Raw genomic sequence first — 23,396 nt, 5'->3', positions numbered from 1 at the left:
CCAGAAGGAAAGGAAATACTGGCGTGAATCTGTACAGATCAACTGTGTTTTAAGCCAGCAGAGGATAAGAACAGAGCTCAGTGAGCCAGATTAGTTGATGAAATCGGTGCCAAATCCAAGAATGTCAGCAGGCAGTATTTTTTATTATGCCATCTACCTAAACTGCCTTCACTCTGAACTTTGAAACCCCTATGTTCCCCCTACCTTTGAGCCCCATATATAAAATCATAGGCTGATTTGTGTTGCAAGGTACCTTAAAGATCCATCTAGTTGCAACCCCCTTGGCACGGGCAAGGACACCTTCCACTACGTCAGGTTGCTCAAAGCCCTGTCCAACCTGGCCTTAAACACTTCCAGGGATGCGGCAGCCACAGCTTCCCTGGGCAACCTGTGGCGGTATCTCACCCCCCTCATAGTGAAGAACTTATTCCTAATGTCTAAATCTCTTTTCTTTCATGTTAACACTATTCCCCTTGTCCTGTCACATTCCACCCCCCATCCCCTGTTTGGAGGCCGTTGCTGGGTCTCCCTGAGCTCTCCCTGAGCAGGGAGAGAGGCCCCATGTCCTAGGATTGCTGCTGCATCTCCTTCATCATAGCTGCAGGTGGAAGCCCATTGCATCACTTGAGGCTGGCTTACTCAAGAGGCTGAAAACCTGTTGCTGCTTTTGGCTCTGGGTTTATGAAGGGATTGTCAGGTGAGGTGCCAGGTCTGAGCAGTGCAGGTGGGGTTTTGGGGATGAGGGTTCCTGTGGTACTCCCCAGGTACCCGCAGGAGTCCTGCTGTATGTGCCTGTGTATCAGACACTGCTTTTGCTAACGGGCAGTTATGCCTCTGCTGTATGATTGTTTCTATAGCATGAAGGCAAAGGCTGAAAAAGACCCTGTATCTGTTCTAAGAGGAGGGTTTCCAGTCTCTCCTAGAGGAAAACTGATTGCACGGTAAAAATACCTGCTGCTAGGGAGCAAGTAAAAATTGATTTCATAGGAGAGGTCACTTGCTGCTGGCCGAATGAGCCAGAAAATAGCACTGTGGTGCTTTTGATTAATTGCTTACGAAGCAGATCTTCTTGCAACTGAGGTGCCGGTAAAGGTCTGATTCTAATTTCCTTTTTTGTATGATCCCCAGGAATACAGATGTTCATCTGCAACCGTGAACACTATGGTTTCCTTCCCATGCCCCTGAAATCACAGCAGACACTGCAAGAAGAAACTGAGAACTTTGTGCACACGCTAATCGAGGCTATGAGTAAGTTGCTGTACCCTGCCATGATGGACACCCCAGATGCCAGCCCTCACTCCCATTACTCCCAGTTGATGTTTGTGGAGCTCTCTTGCCAGCAGCCCAACTTTCTTCCCCTTGGGAGCCTGCATCCTGATCTGATTGTTCTCATGTTGTTTTGATACGTGGTTTTCCATTTTCTCCCCGGGGATGTAATCACTTCACAGTCAGGTCAACCCCATTCACAAAATCCCTCAACTTCCCCAGCTCAAAAGCAAAGATGCATCTTTAATGTGGAGCAGATGCTGCAGGACCCATTTTTTTTTTTTTTCCACGATGTCTGTCTGGCACATGGCTGCTGGCTTCTGCTTTGCACCATGGATGCTTTCTGCTGTACCTGCTCCTGGCCTGACTTCACATCCTGGCTCCTTGGGGCTTTTGGACCAGTGATGAAAACACATGGTGATACCTTATATTGATGCAACATGTATGTGAAGGTGATGCTTGCAATCTCTCCTCTCTTTCAGTTGATCGTCCTCCCATTGAACCCTCTCAGTATGTCTCTGTTCCTCCAAAGCACCCTGACAAGATGGGATTTGATGAAGTAAGGAACTTACTTTACTGTTACCATCTTCCCATTCATCACCTGGAGGACCTGGGTTCTCCCTGCTGCTGAGCTTCTAGCCATTTCCCTCAGAGTATATTATCTTTTCACGTAGTTAGCTCTTCCCTGATCACTCCTCTTTTGGCCTTAAATATTTTGCAAGGAGAAAATAGCCATTTTTTATTTGGGGAGAAGTGCTGAGCTCAGGGGAGCAGAACAGAAAGGGCTCAGGATGTGCGCTTTCCCTCTGGTGTTTGCTCTAGAGACACAAGGCCAGCCAGGTCTGTGGGCACTTGGTACCTGCTATGAGAGCCATATTCAGAAGTGTAGACTTGTGTGCAAGGGCCGTGCCCAGCAAATCCTTGGGCTTCCTGTCTTGAAGGTATGGATGTTTGAATCCAGCCAGGGGGAGATGGAGAAGTTGGGCTGAAGTGCAGGTTATTTCCCCAGTTCTTGTGTGTTTCCTCTACATCCGAATCTGCAGAGCAGCTTGGTAGTCCTTCCATTCTGTGCCAAGACGTGGTCTTTTGGGAAAACTATCCTGCTTTCCAGTAAGAAAAAGGAGTGATTTCTCTCACCTGAGAGAAACACTGGAGCTCTGGAGCAGCTGTGGGACGCAGGCTGCCGGCTGGATTCTAGCCCAAGCTGGGTATGGTCAGGAGTGATGAAAAGCATGCATGCCGTCTCTTTACTGGGGCAGCTCCTCCCCCTGCCCTTCTTGGTTGCCACATTTTTCTGCTATGGCCTTAAGCAGCAGTGAACTACAAAGACGGTTGCTGACACTGGTGGTGCCCCAAAAAGCCGCAGAAATTCCTCTCCCAGCTCTGGCTCATGTTGGGAAGAGGGCAGGCACTGAGAACAGAAGACTGGATAGGGCTCTGCTGTGCTTTAATTAACCAGTGCCAGTGTTATCCACGGAACCAGCAGCCCCTGCGTATGCTTCTCCCAGGGTGGCAGCGGCACCATGACCCAGGGAGTTGTGGTGATCAGGGGAGCCTTTGTTTTCCTGGTGTATCCTGCTCCGTCTGTTTATAGGAATCATAAAGTCTGAACCTGATTTGGCTCTGTGTGTTTGAGTGTCTATGTTGAGGTCGGAGCTGGTGTAGTTTTTTCCATGTTGTCCTTTGTGGCTGCACTTTGTTTATCCAATTTATTATTTTTGCATTTGTGCTGAGCTGGCATTTGATCTGCTCCTTACCGGGCTGCACTTGCTTGCCGGGGACTGAAAAATATCCCTGACCCTCTGCAGTGTACCTGCAAATGAGGGCTTAAGTCCTCTGCCCTCCACCAGAGAGGCCTCGGTGGAGCCCTGCCCAGACATCTCTATCCCCAGTGTTGGCTCTCTGCTAGGCTTTCTGCTCTGGCAGGGGTAGCAGTGGATTTTCAGTGCCTGAAGTAATTACAACAGTCCTTTCTTTACTGTGTCCTTGTACTTGAATGGTGGCCCCACTGATAATACTAAATAGAGGCAGTGGCAGCATTGTGGAGAAATGTGTGGGTCAGTGTTCCTCTAGGACTGAGGCTGGAGGTGACCTTGAAACTCTGTGTTTAATATGAATCAAAGCATCCTGTATCTTTGTAAGTTACAGACTTTGCTGTGACTGGTCTCCCCTCACCTTTATTGACCCTGAAAGAGCAAGGATGTGAGCATCCATAAAAGATGGTTTTAAGATTGAGAACTAGCCTCTAAGCTTTCAACTCAAAACCAACTCAATTTTTTTGGCAAATTCTAAGTAACCTGAATGAAAACACCCCCAATATTTTCAAAAGATGTGCTTTTCCAATGGGGCTGCTGGAGAAGAGTGGATCAGGACTCCCTTTTCTTCCTCAGTCCCAAACTGGGAGGCTGATGGCTTTCTCTTCTATGCAGATTTTCATGATCAATCTGAAGCGTCGAAAAGACAGGCGGGATCGGATGCTGCGGACCCTCTATGAGCAGGAGATTGCAGTCAAGATAGTGGAGGCTGTGGATGGAAAGTGAGTTTAGGCTGGGGCTGGTGTTTGCAAGGAGCGGGTTGTGCATAACTGCTTAACACCTTCTCCTTGCATGCCCTGGCCTCCTTTCTGGTGGGGAAGGGTGGGCTGAGGGGAGAGGTGAATATCGCTTGTATCTACCCAAGAGTCGGTTTGGGGCAGTTTTGCTCTCTTTCTTTCTTCTTTTGCAATTAGTCAGTTTCCATGAGAGAACCAGGGCAGGGTGGGTCAGACTAAGGCGAAAATGGGGTTAAAATCGTGCTGGTTTCTGTGAACTGTAGCGCTTGCACACAGTTCAAAGGAGTCAGCAGTAAAAGTGAGAGCAATTATCTCTTGGGAAGGGCGGCCACCCTAGCGCTGCAGAGCTGCTGTGTTACAGCATTAACCCTGGCGCAGCCCTTTCCGAGTCTACTCTAAGGTGTGTTAAGGCCTTTCCATAATGAGAAACCAAAGCAGAAACTTTTGCTGTGGGAGTTGCCAAAGGCCTCAGGGAGGTAGGAACCCACGTGCCATCTAGCGGTATTGAAGACTTCAGCACGCATCAGGACCTCTTCGGAAAAGTCTGAGCCAAGCACCTGCCGCGGTGATGGTTCCCCAAGAAGCTGTTAGCAGAGTTAAGGCTATGATTTGTTGGCTCGATTTAGAAATGTAAATCAGTAAGTTAATTTTTCTCGGGGTTTTTGAGTGAAACCAGTGCAGGCGTTTCTCAAGATAGAGGTTTTCTTTGAACATCAGCAACGTTTCCTGTGTTCTGTCTGTGTCTGACTTGAATTCAGTTTTCTTTTAAACGGTGACAGATGTTTTCTCTTTTCTCAGAGCACTTAATGCAAGTCAGCTCAAAGCTCTCAGCATCGATATGCTCCCGGGATACCGGGACCCATACTCTTCCAGGCCACTAACCAGAGGAGAGATTGGCTGCTTCCTTAGTCACTATTACATCTGGAAGGAGGTAAGGAATTTGCAGTTGCCTTGGTGTTCCCACAGGAAGGTGCAGGAGGGTGCTGAAGGTAGGCGCAGGAGGAAGGCACACAGCCAGTCCTAGGGCAGAGCATCAAGTACAGTGCTGGTTTCTGGAATTGTAGGATGGAACCATTTTCCTTGGTTTGTAAGGGATCAGGCATGGGCATTTTCTTGAACACAGTATTCAGCATTCTCATCTCTGCTTTCCATTTGGCAGCAGAGATGAATGATTTTTATCAGAGTATTTTCATGACTGTTTGCAAACCATCCAGTAGCCTGCTTGCAGCAAGTTTGTTTAGGAGAAAGGCAAGAAGGTTTTGAAGAACAAATGGTGTTTCAAAAACTTCCTCTTTTTGTCTCTTGTTCTGCATGTGGATTGAAGCAAGCTCCAGTGACTCTGCTGACTGGCGTTTTTGAGTTGGCATGTCATGAAGATGCTTAATAGTAGGCACCTATGTTACCTGAGCTAAGAGATCTTGGTTGGGTGATAAAAGCTTCCATCTGTTCCTGGTCACCTGGAGAGCAACTCTTGAGAGGATCTGGGCTGTGCTGGTCATAGATGCTGCAGTTACACAGCCCCACATCAGCGGGAGGGATTATTTCATGCACGGTGTGGCAGAGACAGGGAGAAAGACTTGGTACTGAAAGAAGACCGGGCAATGGCAATGATTACTCAGATGCAGACAGCCCTCTGCCTTGGGAGGTGTTAGTTGCAGCACTTCTCAGCAGGGCAGGGCACTGCTGCAAAGAGCGTAGAGCCAGCAGGGGTGACTTCAGTGCTGAGAAATCAGGCAGTGCAGCAATTAGATGATAATGGGGGAACCCACGTACAGGATGTCTTTGCACGTGTGTTCTTCAGGTTGTCAGGGCCAGACTCTGGATATGCTAGATTGTCCTCCTTCACAGACTTCACAAACACTTTCTCCTAAGAAGGAGTGTTTTCTGAACAGCAGCTTTGGCATCAAAGGCCGCTGCATGTTCCTCTGAGGAGGTGGTTGCTGTGCTCATACGAGATGGCAGCTCTTGGCTTCTAGATGGTGCGTGCGGCTTCAGATGGGGATGTGCCACTGTGATTGCTTCTGAACCTTTTGTTTTCAGGTGGTGAACAGAGAACTGGGGAAGACGCTTGTTATTGAGGATGATGTGCGCTTTGAACACCAGTTTAAGAGGAAGCTCATGAAGCTGATGGGTGACGTTCAACAAGCGCAGCTAGACTGGGAGCTTATGTAAGTAACTGTCCCTCAGCCACCTGGGAACTGCTGGGCACACAAGGGAGGTGAGCAGCGCGTGCTGTGTCATGGTGGAGATGCAGGTTAATGCTGGAGTGCAGGGGAAGGTGGCAGAGACTTCTCAGTGGCTCTTGCCGTCAGGACAGATCTGCCTTCTGGGGCAGGCTGGAAATGGCGGTGTTGGTTCAGTCCTGAGGTTTGGACCGTGTCATCTTTGATCGCTTGCGAAGTCTTTCACAGTTTTGGCACCCAGTGGGTTACGGCTTGGATGTCTGGGAGGGGTGCACGATAGAAATCTGTGGGCCTGGTCAGGGATTTCTTCTTGGATTGCCCCTTTGCCCTTTCTTGGTTGACGTGAATAGTCTTCTGGTCTTAGTTGCTTCATATTTACTTTGGTTTCAGTTTTCTTGTTTTTTTCACCCTTTAAGCTACATTGGCCGGAAAAGGATGCGGGTGCAAGAGCCTGAGAAAGCCGTTCCCAATGTCAGTAATTTGGTGGAAGCTGATTACTCGTATTGGACCCTGGGGTACGCAATCTCTTTCCAAGGGGCTCAGAAACTCATTGGAGCTGAGCCTTTCAGCAAGATGCTGCCTGTAGATGAATTTCTGCCGGTTATGTACAACAAGCACCCTGTGTAAGTAGTAAGTCTTTGTTGCTTATGTTGACGTGAGCTGAATCTTGCTAATATCCTTAAGCCAGATCATGTTGGTGTGTCTCACTTCTGTAGCCTGGTTGGTGGGAGACAGGGCTACTCGGGTTTTTTGGCTCTCTAGAGCAGAGCTCCTGGCACAGGTCAAAGGAGGTGACAGACCTGCTGCAGAGGGGTTATTGTCCACAGGCCCTGAACTGAGTAAGGACCGGTCCTGAGACACTTGGCTATCTCTGGTAACGAAGGTGTTGGGTGTATATGTTGTGTGTGGTTGTAAGGCGGGAGGTTCTGGCTGTAGAGAGTCAGAACTCTCTACTAGAAAGCCACCCAGCAACTACCTCCACTCCCTGGGATCCGTTTGCTTGGTGGGTTGGCTTGTATCTCTCAGTTATAAGCAGTGGCACTGGTGAACATTCACTCTGTTACCAGGGTGATTTTTTTCTCTCCTCTTTAGAGCAAAGTACATGGAGTACTATGAGTCCAGAGACTTGAAAGCCTTTTCAGCAGAACCCCTTCTTGTTTACCCTACGCACTACACCGGGCAGCCAGGCTACCTCAGTGACACAGAGACCTCTACAATCTGGGACAATGAGACTGTGTCAACGGACTGGGACAGAGGACACTCCTGGAAAGCCCGTCAGCAGGGCAAGATCCACAGCGATGCCCAGAGCAAGGATGCTCTGCCTTCCCAGTCACCTCTCAACGTGCCGTCCTCCAGGGATGAGCTATGACTGCCCGCTTCCCCTGGGACTCCGTTGACAGCTGAACCTGCCTCACACTTTAGCTTTTCACCCTTGAAAGTTGTAGAGCAGCTCTTCACGTGGCCTCCTTCCCACTGCTTTGAATAGCAAAGCACAGAGGTTGGACCTGCCAACCTTCTGAGCCGCGTAGGACTGGGTGGCAGATGAAGGAGGAGGAAAAGCAAGTGTTCCAGAGTGGCAGAAAAAAGGCAGAGATCTGAACAAAAGCCCTCACAAGCTTTTGTAAAAATCCCCAGCCTTGAACGATGTCTTTCTATAGTTCTTCAAGCAGAACACTGTATTTATAAAGATTAATATATAGAGGTGTACAAGTGTTAATACCTTTCTGGGTAGCTGTAACTGGGCTGCTGTGTAACTATAACTTCTTGTAGGTTTGCAGGCTTTTATAGCCCTGTGCACTGAGAGAAGCTGCAGGCAAGTATTTGGGTTATTTGGGTTTGGTTTTGGTTTTGAAACTGATCCCTGTCAGAATCCAGATGGTTTCCAGAAACGTTGAGTGCTCTGGAGCAGCGCTCCTCTGTAGCCTCTGCTCCCTCATCGCATCTCAAAAGAAAGCTGTTGCTAGCTTCCCCTCTGCAGACTTCAAAACTTGCTAGATCCCATCGAAACAGGCCTCCCAGCCCAGAACTGATGTCTTGGTGTGTCTGAAATCTTGGAAGCTGGATGGGAAAGTAGAGGGTTTACCTCTGCACTGCCTGAAGGGAGCACAGGTGGATCTAGGCGGTGTCATGTCCTGCTTCCTTCCCCATCTCAATTTATTTCTTCAGGAAAACAAAGCCTGGAAAACAACCTACTTGCAGACGTGTTTAATTAGGCCGTAAAGCCAAGCGCAGGACTTCTAGGATCTAAACAGTTTGTTTACGAACTGCTTGCACTATCCTGATAAAAACAAAACAACCTGCAGAAGTGTTTGCATTGTCAACCGTACTGTTCTCAACAGCTGTGATAGAATTGTGCACTGCAGCTCTATTAGGCACAGAGCTCAAGCTACAGACTGCTGTTGCAGCGTCTGGGTTGGTTGGGTTGGCTGGGTTTTGGTGGTAATGGTGGTGGTGTTTGTTTTTTTTTATGTTTTTAATAATTAGTGATCAGTGTTGTGCTTTCTGCTAAAGAAGACGTGTTATTACCTGTCAGCCGGTCTGATAATACATAGAACCTGGTGCAAGATGAGCAGCTGTGTGTATTCTTCATTGGGTGGGAGTAGCCCTGGCAGGGAAGGCCAGCTCAAGAGTTTTGCATCTGTGCCACTCTACCATGGAGTCACTGGCTGTATAAACGTGCCTGCTCCACAGCTACCACCTGGAAGCCATGTTCCTTCTGCTGTCCAGGCTGGAGCAGGTGCCCATGCGCCATGGTGAGTATGAATCATAGAATCATAGAATAGTTAGGGTTGGAAAGGACCTTAAGATCACGTGGTTCTAACCCCCCTGCCATGGGCAGGGACACCTCACCCTAAACCATGTCACCCAAGGCTCTGTCCAGCCTGGCCTCGAACACTGCCAGGGATGGAGCATTCACAGCTTCCTTGGGCAACCCATTCCAGTGCCTCACCACCCTCACAGTAAAGAACTTCTTCCTTATATCCAATCTAAACTTCCCCTGTTTAGGTTTTAACCCATTACCCCTTGTCCTATCACTACAGTCCCTAGTGAAGAGTCCCTCTCCAGCATCCTTGTAGGGAGCAGGTCTGCTGTGGGCCACCACACACAGCTTGGGTCATTCCTTTCTGACAAGCCCTCTTGCTTCCTCCTCTGATGTTGTTTTACGAGTGGCAAATCTGACCTGCTTGGAGCACGATGGCCATCCCAGAGATGTTGGTGAGAAGCTTGGTGTAGCCTTCAGAAGCAGGACTTCTGTGAACTGGTAAGCATCCAGCATGTTGTCAGGTGTCAACGTGGATATGAGCATGATGTTACTAAGCTGGCCCATCACATCAATGCTTCCCTTGTTGGGACTGGGGCATGGGTCATGGCAGTTTACATTTTGCAGTGTAGCTGTTTCCCCAAGCCTTCAGTAATGCTGTCTGAAGGCTGGCAGCTGCTGGAGCTGTGGTGAGAAGGGTGCGCAAGAGGAGCAGGACCTCAGCTTGGCACAGCACATGGTAACGTGCATGTGCATCTGAGTCTATCGGAACAGGAGGGATGAGCCAGCATGGGTGGGTGAGCTCCTTTGGCCTGGAGTCATTTCTCCGATTCAGTACTGTGACTGCCTCTCCATGTTAAGGCTCCTTGCTGTGTTCATATACATTGCTCATATTCATATCTCTTCCACCCTCATGCGCTTTTTCTTCTGTAATAGACCAGCTCTGTGTCTGGTAGAGAGGCCTCTCCCTTATCCCAGCCATGGGAGTTAATTTGCCTGTGTCAGCCTGAGCTCTGGTTTTAGCAGCCCTTCCTCTTGTGACCTTTCGTGAAGCCGTTGAAGCAGTTTCTTCATAAACATCTTGGCTGAAAAACCCCTGGTCCTTCTCACAGTACTCCCTGCTTTGTGCTGGGGGCTGGAGAGGGAAGGGACTTGACACCGTAGGGGGTGAGTGTGCCATCGCCACTCCCAGAGCTGCTCACCGTGCCCGGGTGCCTGCGGGCCGGGGATGTGGTCTGTGGCACAGGCTGACAGCTGCCCTTTGGTCTCTTCCCCAGGGAGGTGGGGAGCACCACTGTACTGGCCATGCAGGAAAAGATTAAAAGGAAAACACAAAAAGGGCTTTTTTAAGCTTAATGTAGTTCATTCAAAGAATAAAAGGTTAAAAAGGTCTCTGCATCACTTGCACAGCCTTCTGTACTGATGCCACCGGGCTACCCAGCCTTAAAGCACGTCCTGCAGATGTGGTGGTGGCAGGCACCCAAGGCTGGATGTGTCTGGCACTGACCAACAGGTAAAGCTGCTGTTTGGACACATCCGCCCCGTCGCCTCGTGTGGGCTGGAGCTGCCCAATGCCCTGTGTGGTGTATGATGTCATGGACTCCACGGAGTTACAGAATGGTTTAGTTCACAAAGTCGCTCGATTATATACTTTAAGCTTACAAGGGTGTTATGACAAATAAACAATAAAACCCCGCCACACAAATATTCCTCTACAGGTTCTTCAATCACCATTTTTCACAACCATTTCCTTGTTATTGGTTCTAGCTGATACGTGCTTTAAAGGTAGCAATCTATGTTACTGCTTAAGCAATCATCGCTCTTACAGACTGTGTTTCTTTTTACGACTAGGTAGCGGTTAAGCACAAGGTATCTTCTGCTCCCAGAACTTCCTGCTTGAAACAGTCTGTGAGGAACAAACATTATTTTTCTCCTCGGTCTGCTTACGCCAGCACTTTCTGGTTAGGCTCGCATGTGCAGCTGCATTGTGTTCTTAAGATGGTCCTCAACAGCCCTGCTCTCAGGAAATGATGCTATCACGGAGCTGGTCTGGATGCTCAGGGAGGCTGAGTTTCGTTAACTTTGATTTCCTGAAGTAGAGCAGTACCAGTTTATTAAAAGCACCTTGACAACAGCATTGAGGTGGGTTTTGTTGCTTTGGGGTTTCTTTGTGTGCGTGGTTTCTTTCTTCTAGATGACTCTGGGAGTGAGCGGTACAAGGGGCATGATGGCGGTTTCAGGGCAGGAAGGACACAGCTAAAGAATACCTGAATTAAATGAATACGTCAGTTTCAGAGCGGATATGGCCTCCATCCAGCTGCTTGTTTTTCTACCTATCTGCATAGCTGTGTGCACATACAGACAGAGTTTTCATATGCAAGACCCAGCGGATGGCCAGTGGTTCCACCTGCTAATTTGCCCTGTCTGTGTTTTTAGTTCCTTGGCTGGTGTTGCCCAGGCTTTGCCCTACTCAGAATTAATTGTGTTTAGGAAAAGTAGGAGCCAGCTAAAACGCTTCTGTATTTGTCCATTATTGTTCCACTTTCCGTGGCTGGGGTTTTGGGGGGTTTGCTTTTCTGATCGTTTGTTTGTTTGTTGTTTTTAACACACAGAGCGGGCTTCAGAACCGAGGGCAAGGAGGAGCTGGGGCTTGAACCAGCCTTCAGGCTCTGGTGCAAACGCTGTTTGCTGTGCGCAGGGCAGGGACTGCACTGGCCTGGGTATGGTGAAGCACAGGCACCCAAAGGGTGTCCCCTCTGAGCCTCCTGCAGGTTTAGCACCCGCAGCCCAAACGTGAAGGTGCCTTGTGCTGTGTGTAGTCCTGCACTTGCTCAGACACCTTGGAAACGAGTTTGCGTTAGCAGAACTTAACAAGGGGAAAGTAAGAATTTGCCAGGCTGCTTCATGATGCACAGAGGGCTCCTTTTCCTCCTTCCCCCCTCCTTTTGGTATGGGGTTTTTGCTCTGCTGTGGAGCATGAGAGCTGAAACCCAGGAGCCCCCACCTGATGGATATAAACACCCAGCAAGTGCCTACCCCAGTGAGTCTGGTGACAGAGCAGTGGAAGCTAGCAACAGGCTTCACAAAGTCTAAGTAGCAAGCCAGCTGACAAAGCAGCTTGTTCCCAAGAAAGGTTATGGCGACAGGCCCCAAAAATGATTATCTGCAAGAAGAGTGCTTGCAATCTGGTAACTCTGTCTTTGCCCTTGTTTAGAAAAGGACAGGTGGCCGTGTACTCTCAATATGGCAATATGGAATTCTTAGTTCACAGATAGATCATATTTATCCTGAAGGAAATTGAGTAAGGTTGTGTTGGTTTGTTTTGTATCCCTAGGAAAGATCAAGAGGCAGCTTAAATTCAGTGTAATCTTTCTTCTTGGCTTTGCTGTTGTAACATGAAAGGCAGCTGACAGTCATATTGAAAGTCCTGGCAAAGGCAACTGCCATAGTTCAGGGGCTCGGTGTGACTTTGGCAGTTTTAGGAGTCTCCCCTAGTGCTGAAGTGACTTGTGACTGGCAGGTCACCTGTGTGAGAGGTCTGAGGGGAAGAGGGACTCTGCTAAGAGGTAGAATAAGCAGCTGTGCTGTGTAAACTCAAACCCTTAGTATTGTGTGCAGGGGAGGGGAATAAAACCCAACAAAGTAATGGCTGTGAGGCCAGGAGGGGAAAATGCCGTGATGGGGTCAATGGGGAAAAGATGCAAACACTCAAAACCATTTTATATTTATTAACTTGCTGTAGAAATCATTCACTGCACCAAAAGAGAATAATTTCATGAAGAAGCAGTTGTAAAACTTGTGTATTACCTCAGATGCCCAGTTAGCTGCAGCAGAAATCATTAAACTGCAAGCTCAAAAAAGAGCACAAAACATTCCAGAGCAGTAGCAGGTTGGTGTGCACAGCTGATGCATTGGGATGTTTTTTACTTTGCTGACGTTTAGCTCTCAACAAGCTCATTGCACTCTTGCAGCGTGCAACTGGACTACACAGAGCTCATGTTAAGCTGCTGTGACTCGATGGGTAACACAGGTGAGACTGTGTCTGGGTTTAGCAATGGCAGTCGTTTTTTCTCTTTCTTGGTAGCTGGTGCAGTGCTGTGTTTTGACTTTCAGCTGGGAACAGAGCTGAAAACAATGATGTTTTGGTTTGGCCAAGGACTCTGTGGGCCTCATGCTCTGCCAGGGAGGAGGGAAGCTGGGAGGAAGCAGAGACAGGACACCTGACCCAAACTGACCAAAGAGGTATTCCATACCACAGGACGTCATGCCCAGGATGTAAGTGGGAGTTACCTGGAAGGGCTAGGAGGGACTGCAGGGTTGGAGGAGGTATCGGTCGGTGCTTGGTCGGGCTGGGGGGTGAGTTATCGGTCGGCTGGTGATGGGGTGTTGTATTCTCTTCCCTTGTTATTTCCTTTATCATTACTATTATTGGTGGTAGCAGTAGTGATTTGTGTTATACCTTAGTTACTAAACTGTTCTTATCTCAACCCGTGGGAGTTGCATTCTTTCTGATTCTCCTCTCCGTCCCTCCAGGAGTAGGGGGAGGGCAAGAAAGGGGGGGGGAGTGGGTAACAAGCTGTCTGGCTGTGGGTTAAACCACGACAGTTCTTTTTGGCGCCCAACGTGGGGCACGAGGGGTTGAGATAACGACAGATCTGACTGTCACAATGCTGATTTATTGGCTCTCAGAGTTGTTCCTCTTGATCTCACAGCTTCAGAATGTTGTAACTTACTTAGAGCCGGTATTTGCTGTGTTAGTGTTTATCAAGTGTGGGGCTTGGGCTAAGGTTCCTGTCTCACTGTACTTTATGGCAATGACTTGTAATACGGGCGGGCTCCAGCAGCAGGGCGGGACGGACGTGGCCGTGGACTGGTCCCTGGCCGTCCGGCTGCTCCTCACCGTCCTGGCCCTCGCCCTCGCCTCCGTCTGCGTGAGGCTCTGGGAAGCCGAGGGGGGGCGGCCCCGGGAGCCGGCGGCTGCTGAAGCGGCCCGGGAGAGCGGCCCCGGGGACCAAGCGGGAGCGGGACCGGAGGCCGCGAGGGGACGGCTGCCGGTGGAGGAGGTCGGGGCGGTCGAGGAGCGGGAGGAGGCGGCTGCCGAGCAGCGGGAGAAGGCGGCGGAGGAGCCGAGCCCCGCGAGGAGCCGAGCCCCGCGGCCGAGCCCAGCCCCGCGACGGCCGAGAGCATTCCCCGGAAGCCGCCCGCCGAGCCCCAGGAGGACGCAGGAGACCCCGCAGCATTTCCCAGCAAGGCAGAGGAGGAAGAGCTGGACTCAGGAAAAGAGAAGCTGGTGGTGGGAGAGCCGGCAAGCACAGCAGCTACACCAGCCCCAGTGACAAGTACAGCAGCATCGTTTGAGAGTTCTGAAGGTTTTGAATGGCCTTTGGGTATCCTTGGGACCTGCCTGCTGACTGTGATGGTGTTCACCATGTTGGCACACATACGGAGTGTGTTTTACCCACCACCATTTTGTCTGATGTCACAAGTCAAGCAGAGTTGGGTTTGGGTCTTGTCTGGGGTTAGACGCAGATATAGGAGGACCAGGAGATTTTCCTCGAGGCTGGACAGCCATGAGTGGCAGGGCATGTGGGACAGTATGGGCAAGTATCTAGTCCACTGGGCCCCTCCAGTGCTTTGGAAACATTGGAGATGGAAGGCAGCTGTATGGAGTCCCCAGCAACAAGCTGCAGAAACTGCTGAAGGGGACAGTGAATTATTTTGAGCCTGGTGGGCCCATGGCACTTCAGGCCATCAGAGCAGAGATGCAACATAGAGATGGACTCATGATCGAGGGGTGGACTTAGCAATGGACACTATTGCCCAGGTTATTCATGTGTGTGAACACTGCACACAGCCTCTCCTGCTCTGAAAGACTGTTACAAGAGATGGAGCCTGACATCATGGACCAGATGGACTCAGCAGCTTTATAGGGACTGGTCCATGCACTACAATGAGAGTGCACTTAGATAAGAGTGATGGTATATTGAAAATGTGGGATCTGAGCATGACATGAATGGTATGGAATAAGGGGTGGATAATGTCCTGGGTTTAGCAGTGGCAGTCGTTTTTTCTCTTTCTTGGTAGCCGGTGCAGTGCTGTGTTTTGACTTTCAGCTGGGAACAGAGCTGAAAACAATGATGTTTTGGTTTGGCCAAGGACTTTGTGGGCCTCATGCTCTGCCAGGGAGGAAGAGAAGCTGGGAGGAAGCAGAGACAGGACACCTGACCCAAAGTGACCAAAGAGGTATTCCATACCACAGGACGTCATGCCCGGGAGGTAACTGGGAGTTACCCGGAAAGGCTAGGTGGACTGCAGGGTTGGAGGAGGTATCGGTCAGTGCTTGGTCGGGCTGGGGGGGCGAGTTATCGGTCGGCTGGTGATGAGGTGTTGTATTCTCTTTCCTTGTTATTTCCTTTCTCATTACTATTATTGGTGGTAGCAGTAGTGATTTGTGTTATACCCTAGTTACTGGACTGTTCTTATCTCAACCCATGGGAGTTGCATTCTTTCTGATTCTCCTCTCCGTCCCTCCAGGAGTAGGGGGAGGGCAAGAAGGGGGGGGAGTGAGTGCACAAGTTGTCTGGCTGGGGTTAAACCACGACACACTGGTTTACTTGGACAACCGTTTCTAGCCCCACTGTTGTTGAAACACAGAAGCCACCCTCATAAAAAACTGTAGGAATTTAAAGAAGATGCACGCCAGTAATGCTTGAACTATGTGGACTAAGAGCTACATGTTGTAAATAGAAGTGGTAAATCTTATAGTAGTGTAAACACATACTAACAGGTATTGTACTAATAATATAAATACACTATACTAAAAAATACAATCACTTTAACTATCCTATCTTATCCTATCCTACCCTTTCGTATGCTACCCTACCCTATCCTATCTATGATACTTTTGAAGTGCAAAATTGCTTGAAGATTGGTTTTTCTTTCAGATGATCACGACTGGTCCTCAACACAGCTCTGCAGAAAAAGAGGAAAGAAGGAAATCAAGCTTCAGTTTCCATAACAAGACAATTAACTATTCATTAAATAGCTCTCCAAACTTCCCATTTACAAACATAACTTTCTTTTTCCTTTCTGCTATGCTTTGTTTTGCTTTCGTTACTGTGCCGGCTTTACTTACCCCTGGTGGTGCTGTTTCTGTGCCAGCAGCTTCCTGAATCTGCGCTCTTTCGCAGGTGGTATCGGAAAGAGCGCCCTCTTCCTCCACATCCGCAACTGAGCTCTGCAGGAAAAGGGGAAACAAAGAAATGAAGAGCACTGCCACGGATGGATCATTTACCGCTTCTGTGGGCAACTTCTTCCAGCGTCTCACCACCCTCACATTAAAGAACTTCTTCCTTAGATCTAACCTGAACTTCCACTGCTCAAGTTTAAACCCATTGCCTCATGTCCTATCCCTAAAGTCCCTGCTGAAATGAGTGTGTTTGTATGCAACAAGATTTACCTTAGAATGTTTTTAAGATTTATTCTGCAGTTGGTTTTTTTCCCTAAGTTGAAATTTAAAAATAAAATGTTTGCAAGGACTTGCATTGACTTGCAAGGGATGAAAGTGTAAAATTCAACTCCCCAAATCCTCCTAATCTCCATACACACACATCTATGTTGATTTAACCACCTACACTGTCAAAAACTTCATACCCTCACTTGAACTGAAGACTATGACACAGTCAGGCTACGAATCAGCATACCGGCACATGTAACATTGGTTGGGACAACCAAAACCCACTCTCCACTATGACATTAGCTGCCCTTGCACTTTTTCATGACTTGTATCAATGATACAATGCAGCGCTTCCCTCCCTCCCTGTTCCAAACCGTAGAAAAGATACAACAACTCAGTTGAATTACCAACTACAAAAATTAGTCAGCTTTTATAAAACTGTATCATCACAGTACTAGGGAAAGTCTTTTTCTGTTCAGTGGTTGTAATTTTATGTAACGTTAAAACCATTACGATGAAAAAACCCAAAAAATCAAAGGGGGGAAGCGTTGGAATGTTGTCTTATTGCTGTTTATTCCTGGAGCAGGCTCCAAAGTCCCTAAGCAGCTCTCCAAAATGCCACTGTGCCAGTTTACTTACCTCTAGCAATGCTGCTTCTTTCTCCGGAGAGACAGGAAACAGCGGTTTCACAAAGATGACGCAGGAAACAGCGCCGTCCTTCTTCTCACTGGTGCTCTGCCAGGAAAAGGGGAAAGAAAGAGAAGTAAGAGAAAGGAACGTTTTCCCTCCTCTGCTAACCACAATCTATACCAGGTGCTCTACTGCTTTGTGCAGAGCTGAGGGCAGAAAATGGCCTGCGCAAAGTAAATAGAACGATCGAAGCAATACAGGTTACTTTCAGATGGAGGCAACACTGAAGGTATTCTTGGCAAGCTGTCCTTTCCATACCAGAATCATCGTGTCACAAACTGAATGAAAAACGGTGGGAAGGGAGATCTCCAGAAGCTTCCGAGGTTGAAGAGCACAATGACTCCCCATCAGTTCTCCCAGGACACGGTCAAATGGAGCTGGCCTTGGCATACAGCAAAGCTCCAGGACAAGCTGGTGACTTCAGCCAGGTAGAGACTTGGATCCTGCGGCAGACCCTGCACCAGCACAGCCCACATCTTGCTCAGCTGGAAGTTTAGTATGAAGTTAGACCTGAGCTGCCTACGAGCTGCATGGGGTTACTAGTCTTTCGTGATCATTCAAACACAACTCCAAGAAAGAAAGAAAGAAAGAAAGAAAAAAAAGAAGAAGAAAAGGTATCTACAATCTCACACCGTAATGTTTTTCAGTAATTTGTTTGTATAAAGATGATACAAAACAGCTAGAACAGGTCAAGCAAGAAGAGGCACTGTCCAAAGCACTCAGATACTGCACAGTGCTTGAAACAAGACTCTGTTGGGGGATAGCAGGGTATTAATGAGGTGGGAGTTGCTTCTCCTGTTGACTTTGCTCTGTTTGTAAACAATGGGACTTTGTTCCTTTATCTTATGACTTCTTCACAGAGGAATAGGCAAACATGCATAGAAAGGAGAAGACAGAGAGATGGCGCTTACTGATTTTCTCAGTGAAAGGACTGATTTTCCCATCTTTTACACACACACACACACACACACACACACACACACACATTTCCATTTAGTATTATCACTATTGTAACCACCGAGTTTTCTTCCACAGCTTCTAGACTGCATCAGAAATTAGGTCCAACAGCCATGAGTAAAAAAGCCCATCTTATGGACATTGTGATATAAATGGGTCATTTTGTTTGCATCAGCTGAATTAAGGAAAAGAAAGCCCTCTTCCTGATTTGTGACTCAAGTGGGTGTCACACACAAGTGTCACTCAAAAGATTGCCTTCTCTGAGTTGCAGACCTTTTGTTTCTTTTATTTTTGCACCTACGTAAGGTACAATCATTAGATGGGTCGTGCACAAACACACATTGGGTTGATTTAGCAAAAGTCTTGTTCTCCCCGATTGTTCTCTCGTCCCCATAAACAGGCTGATTATCCATAAGAAACATTTTACTTTCAATACATCTACAAGTTTGTTAGTTTTGTTTTGGCTAGCAGCTACTCGATCCTTCTCCTCATTCCCAAATTCCTTGCCATAGTTCATGTTCTTCTCTAGCAAGCTTCAGTTTCCATAACAAGACAATTAACTATTCGATCAAATAGCTCTTCAAACTTCCCATTTACAAACATAACTTTCTTTTTCCTTTCTGCTCTGTTTTGTTTTGCTTTTGTTACAGATATATTGCACGTATGCCTTTTCTGGCCCTGCTACAGTATGCTTACACAGCAGAAATCTCTGTTGACTGCGAGGATTTTATTCTCTTTAGTTTTGATTCTAGGTTCTTTTTCAATAGGCCTTTGGAAAAGATTTCTTTTCCCCCCTTCCCTACAAGTCTGTAACGCCCTGGGGTCCTTCAAGCCAGGCACTCCCCAGAGGACTCTGGCCTTAATAATTACGTCGCACTGTCTGTGAATGAGGATACAGGGAAACTTCTCACTCTACCTGGGGCCTCCTGTGCCTCTGAGCAGAGTTCTGCCACTTAGCTCTCCATCTGTATCTACGTAGTTCAAAGCCTAAGGACTGTGACTCTCCCACTCACTGAGTTATAATCAGACATCAGGCATGTCTTAAGTCCCACTCATTCACTTCATGCATACATGGTTTCCAGAAAGACTAAATGAACTTTCAATTGAAATGCTGTTCCTACAACCAATCCTAGGAATTATATTTTCAGTAGCATTCTGTATGTTGGAGGTCACAATTAAAATGTCCACAACCAACTCCATCACTTAGATTTAAACCATGAGGAAAATCTGCATAAAGCAACCTTCTGAAGTGAGAATCCCAAAAGAAAGTCTGGCATTTCTGAACATCGTGCATAAACACAACACTCTCAACCTCCAAAAAGTCATTAAAGTAACAGGGATAAATTAATCATATATCCTTATATTACTATCACAGTTGTGCTTATTTGTTCTTTGGAGTTTGGGGGTTTGCTTTTTCTTTCAATTCTAAATGACCCGTGTTAAACTTGCAAACTATGTCCCCCTTTATTGTGGGACGTACTTCAAAAGATTCAGGAATTCCTAGACCCCATGTCAAGCAGCCTGGTGAATGGCAGACATATAGGACAGGTCTTCCGGATGCTGGAGACTGTTGACCACCATGGACAGATTTCTCAGCCAGATCTAAACCAAATTCTTGCACACTGGGATGGGCAAATGGGCACTCTGTGAGATTCTCTGCTCCCAGATCACAATGCTGTTAAGCCAAGCCAACAAAGGCTTCCCACTAGCGTAACAGAACATAGGTTTCAGTTCAGCTCAGAGCAAAGACATGAGAAACAATCTCATTTTCCCGTTGCCTTGACCTACTGGCTTTGGCTTCAGCACTGCTGCATTGCTCTGTGTCATGGAACTTCACAAGAAACGCATAGGAGAAAAATCTCAGGGCACTTAAAGAATAGTTTAAAATACCAACCTGGATACTACATCAAAACAAGTTCTTGCCTTTGATCCCAAAGAAATTAGAGAAACTTAACTAAATGCTAATGAAAGTTACAGCCCCTTCCTGAAGATCTGGCTCAAACTGCCACAGCGGCACCGATTCCAAAGAAGTGAGGACATTTTATATCAGCTGGGGACTTGGCCTGACAAAGGTGAAGGCGATCCTTCTTACGCCTCAAGAAAAGAGGAGGAGTCAACAGAAAGAGAGACGTCTCTCAGATGACCCAGGCAGACAACTTCAGTTGTCCGCTGTCCATCGGCAGCCTTCCAAAATGCCACTGTGCCGGCTTTACTTACCCCTGGTGGTGCTGTTTCTGTGCCAGGAGCTTCATGAATCTGCGCTCTTTCCCAGGTGGTATTGGAAAGAGCGCCCACTTCCTCCTCATCCGCACCTGAGCTCTGCAGGAAAAGGGGAAACAAAGAAATGAAGAGCACTGCCACGGATGGATCATTTACCGCTTCTGTGGGCAACTTCTTCCAGCGTCTCACCACCCTCACATTAAAGAACTTCTTCCTTAGATCTAACCTGAACTTCCACTGCTCAAGTTTAAACCATAGTTGAGCTTATTTGTTCTTTGGGGTTTGGGGGTTTGCTTTTTTTTTGCCTTCTCTGAGTTGCAGACCTTTTGTTTCTTTTATTTTTGCACCTACGGAAGGTGCAATCATTAGATGTGTTGTGCACAAACACACATTGGGTTGATTTAGCAAAAGTCTTGTTTTCCCCGATTGTTCTCTCGTCCCCATAAACAGGCTGATTATCCATAAGAAAAGTTTTACTTTCAATATATTTACAAGTTTGCTAGTTTTATTTTGGCTAGTAGCTACTCAGAAAGGAAAGGAAAGGGAAAGGAAGGGGAAGGGGAAAGGAAGGGCATGAAAATGGAAAGGAAAGAAAGGGAAAGAAAGGGAAAGGAAGGGAAGGGAAGGGAAGGGAAGGGAAGGGAAGGGAAGGAAAGGGAAGGGAAGGAAAGGGAAGGAAAGGGAGGGAAGGGAAAGGGAAAGGGAAGGGAAAGGGAAGGAAAGGGAAAGGGAAGGGAAGGGAAGGGAAGGGAAGGGAAGGGAAGGGAAGGGAAGGGAAGGGAAGGGAAGGGAAGGGAAGGGAAGGGAAGGGAAGGGAAGGGAAGGGAAGGGAAGGAAAGGAAAGGAAAGGAAAGGAAAGGAAAGGAAAGGAAAGGAAAGGAAAGGAAAGGAAAGGAAAGGAAAGGAAAGGAAAGGAAAGGAAAGGAAAGGAAAGGAAAGGAAAGGAAAGGAAAGGAAAAAAGTGAAAAAATGAAAAAAAAAGAAAAAAGGAAAGGAAAGAAAGAAAGGAAAAGAAAGGAAAGGAAGATAAATTAAAAAAAGAGGAAAAAAAAGAAAAAAGAAAAGAGGGATAAAAGGAAAGGGAAAAGTGTAGGAAAAAAAGAAAATAAAAGGTGCGGGAGGGAGGAACGGACAGATGGACAAAGAGGGAGAGGCAGGCAGGCAGGCAGGCAGGGAGGAAGGGGAGGGAGGGAGGGGAGGAAAGGGAGGGAGGAATGAAGTGAATATTTTCCCTCTTCTGCTAACCACCATCTATTCCAGAATCTCATTTTCCAGTTGCCTTGGGCTACTGCCTCTGCCTTTTTCCTAGTGCTCAAGTAATCGTAAGGCAGAGTTGTCTTTTTTTTTTTGCTCTTCCTTAGAGCTAAAGTGAGAGAATTGAAGTGAAGCAGGAATTCAGCTTAGCTATGCACCTCTCCTTTTCTCTAATGCTACATTCATTCTATGTGATTTCACACAATCCAACAAAGATTTTATTACCCTCTTCTAGCTCTGCTACAGTGGTAGGTACCATTAAATCAGACTCCTACTTCACAGCTTGCTTTTGAGCACTTTAGATTAACAAGAATTGTAAAGAAATATCCCTCCGCAACCCTGTGATGCGTTTTCATCATACATACCACTCAAACAATTAAAATTTGGGGGTTTTACTAGTGCCACAGCCTTGAACACAGAAATCCCTAATTTAGAAAGGGCATTTTTCAAGTGCAGTGCCATAAAGTCCAGGCGTGGGGAGGGTGGGGCTTGGTTTTTTGAATTGCTTTTCTGTTTGTTTTTATCTCCTCCACAGCTAAAATATCCCACAGTCAAGTACAACAGTCTGTACAACAGTGACTTGCCTCCTCCTGGCATGTCTCTGGTGAGACTCTCCTTTTTCTTGCACAACATCCTTGTAGACACATGCATTTCAAGGCGAAATCCAGGAACTGTTTGAAGAAAGCAGAAAGGTAGTTTTGAAATGCGGATAGCAGTACATTGCGAGGTGTCCCTGCCCATGGCAGGGGGGTTGGAACTTGATGATCTTAAGGTCCTTTCCAACCCTAACTATTCCATGACTCTATGATTCTGTATCTCTCTCTCTTTTGTGGAATGCAACAATTGGATACAATCATTACACAGATAAGGAAGACGCTCAGTGATGCTCTATGGATGAAGTGCCAGCCACTCACAACCAGTGGCATGGTTACATACACCCAAGCTCTCTTCCTAGCTCCCTTAAATTTCTGCTTTCTCTGACATTAGAGGAAGTATTGCTATTGCAGTGACCTAAACCAGTAAGCTAAGAAAGCCTATCAACTTCTCCCTCTTGACTGCGCTGCATATGTAAGTGCAGTGCTAAGATTTCCTCAATCAGCACAGCTCTACATGAAGAAAATGGGTGTTAAACATGTTTCTGGAAATAACCTGTTTTGTTAGGGGAGCCACAAATGCTTTTACCAGCCTAAGTCATCTCCAGTCTTTTCCCCTTTATGTTTTTAAAACTCTTGCCCTCCAGCTATTGCAAAATCTGAGCTTTCCAAAGCCCATATTCCTACCCTCCAGACCAGTCAAAGTGCCGCATTTGGACGGAAAGAAAGAGGGAAAGAGGGAAAGAGGGAAAGAGAGAAAGAGAGAGAGAGAGAGAGAAAGAGAGAAAGAGAGAAAGAGAGAAAGAGAGAGAGAAAGAGAGAAAGAGGGAAAGAGAGAAAGAGAGAAAGAGAGAAAGAGAGAAAGAGAGAGAGAAAGAGAGAAAGAGAGAAAGAGAGAAAGAGAGAAAGAGAGAAAGAGAGAAAGAGAGAAAGAAAGAAAGAAAGAAAGAAAGAAAGAAAGAAAGAAAGAAAGAAAGAAAGAAAGAAAGAAAGAAAGAAAGAAAGAAAGAAAGAAAGAAAGAAAGAAAGAAAGAAAGAAAGAAAGAAAGAAAGAAAGAAAGGACTTTCTTTCTCATTCAGGTATTTAATATTCACTTTGAAGACCCCTCAGAACTTGCTCTCCCACCACCTGTTTCCTTTATAACGGGGGGAATTACGGACACAACGACATGCATGCGTTTGTGTGTGTACTTTTTCCCTAGGGCTGCTTCCCTCTACTTCCCCCTAGAGCAGCCTCACAAAGCTGTGTAAATTTCTAATAGTAAGAAATATCTAACAGGATAATGCAGATAGCACAGGTCTACACAGCCCGAGCGTAACTTGGCAGCAGCAAAAAATGTCCCTATCCTTTTGAGCGCTGTTTTCACTTTGTGATTCAATATATTTCTTATTATACCACAGGTCATAAAGAATGGGGCAACTGAAGTCGAGAACATGTTGCTCCCCACAGGAAACAGGGGTTCTT

The 23,396-nt window shown here is 47.1% G+C and overlaps 1 protein-coding gene across 1 annotated transcript in view; it reads left to right on the top strand.

The window, feature by feature from the left end:
- The window catches only part of COLGALT2 (collagen beta(1-O)galactosyltransferase 2), a 55,647-nt gene extending 47,083 nt beyond the window's left edge, over positions 1 to 8,564 (top strand). Inside the window, exons 6-12 of the mRNA XM_061345696.1 lie at positions 1,129 to 1,248; positions 1,749 to 1,825; positions 3,696 to 3,802; positions 4,616 to 4,748; positions 5,858 to 5,985; positions 6,417 to 6,623; positions 7,093 to 8,564. Of these exons, the coding sequence (XP_061201680.1) occupies positions 1,129 to 1,248; positions 1,749 to 1,825; positions 3,696 to 3,802; positions 4,616 to 4,748; positions 5,858 to 5,985; positions 6,417 to 6,623; positions 7,093 to 7,369 (1,049 nt within the window). The 3' untranslated portion in view covers positions 7,370 to 8,564. The remainder of the gene's footprint in view (positions 1 to 1,128; positions 1,249 to 1,748; positions 1,826 to 3,695; positions 3,803 to 4,615; positions 4,749 to 5,857; positions 5,986 to 6,416; positions 6,624 to 7,092) is intronic.
- Positions 8,565 to 23,396: the final 14,832 nt, after the last annotated feature.

The sequence above is a fragment of the Neopsephotus bourkii genome, unplaced genomic scaffold (assembly GCF_033783945.1).
Source record: "Neopsephotus bourkii isolate Nb327-2 ecotype Australia unplaced genomic scaffold, CSIRO-AGI_Nbou_v1 NB_234, whole genome shotgun sequence".
Taxonomy (NCBI): Eukaryota; Metazoa; Chordata; class Aves; order Psittaciformes; family Psittacidae; genus Neopsephotus; species Neopsephotus bourkii.
Note: the sequence above shows the minus strand (reverse complement) of the source record. Positions and strands in the feature narration are given on the sequence as shown.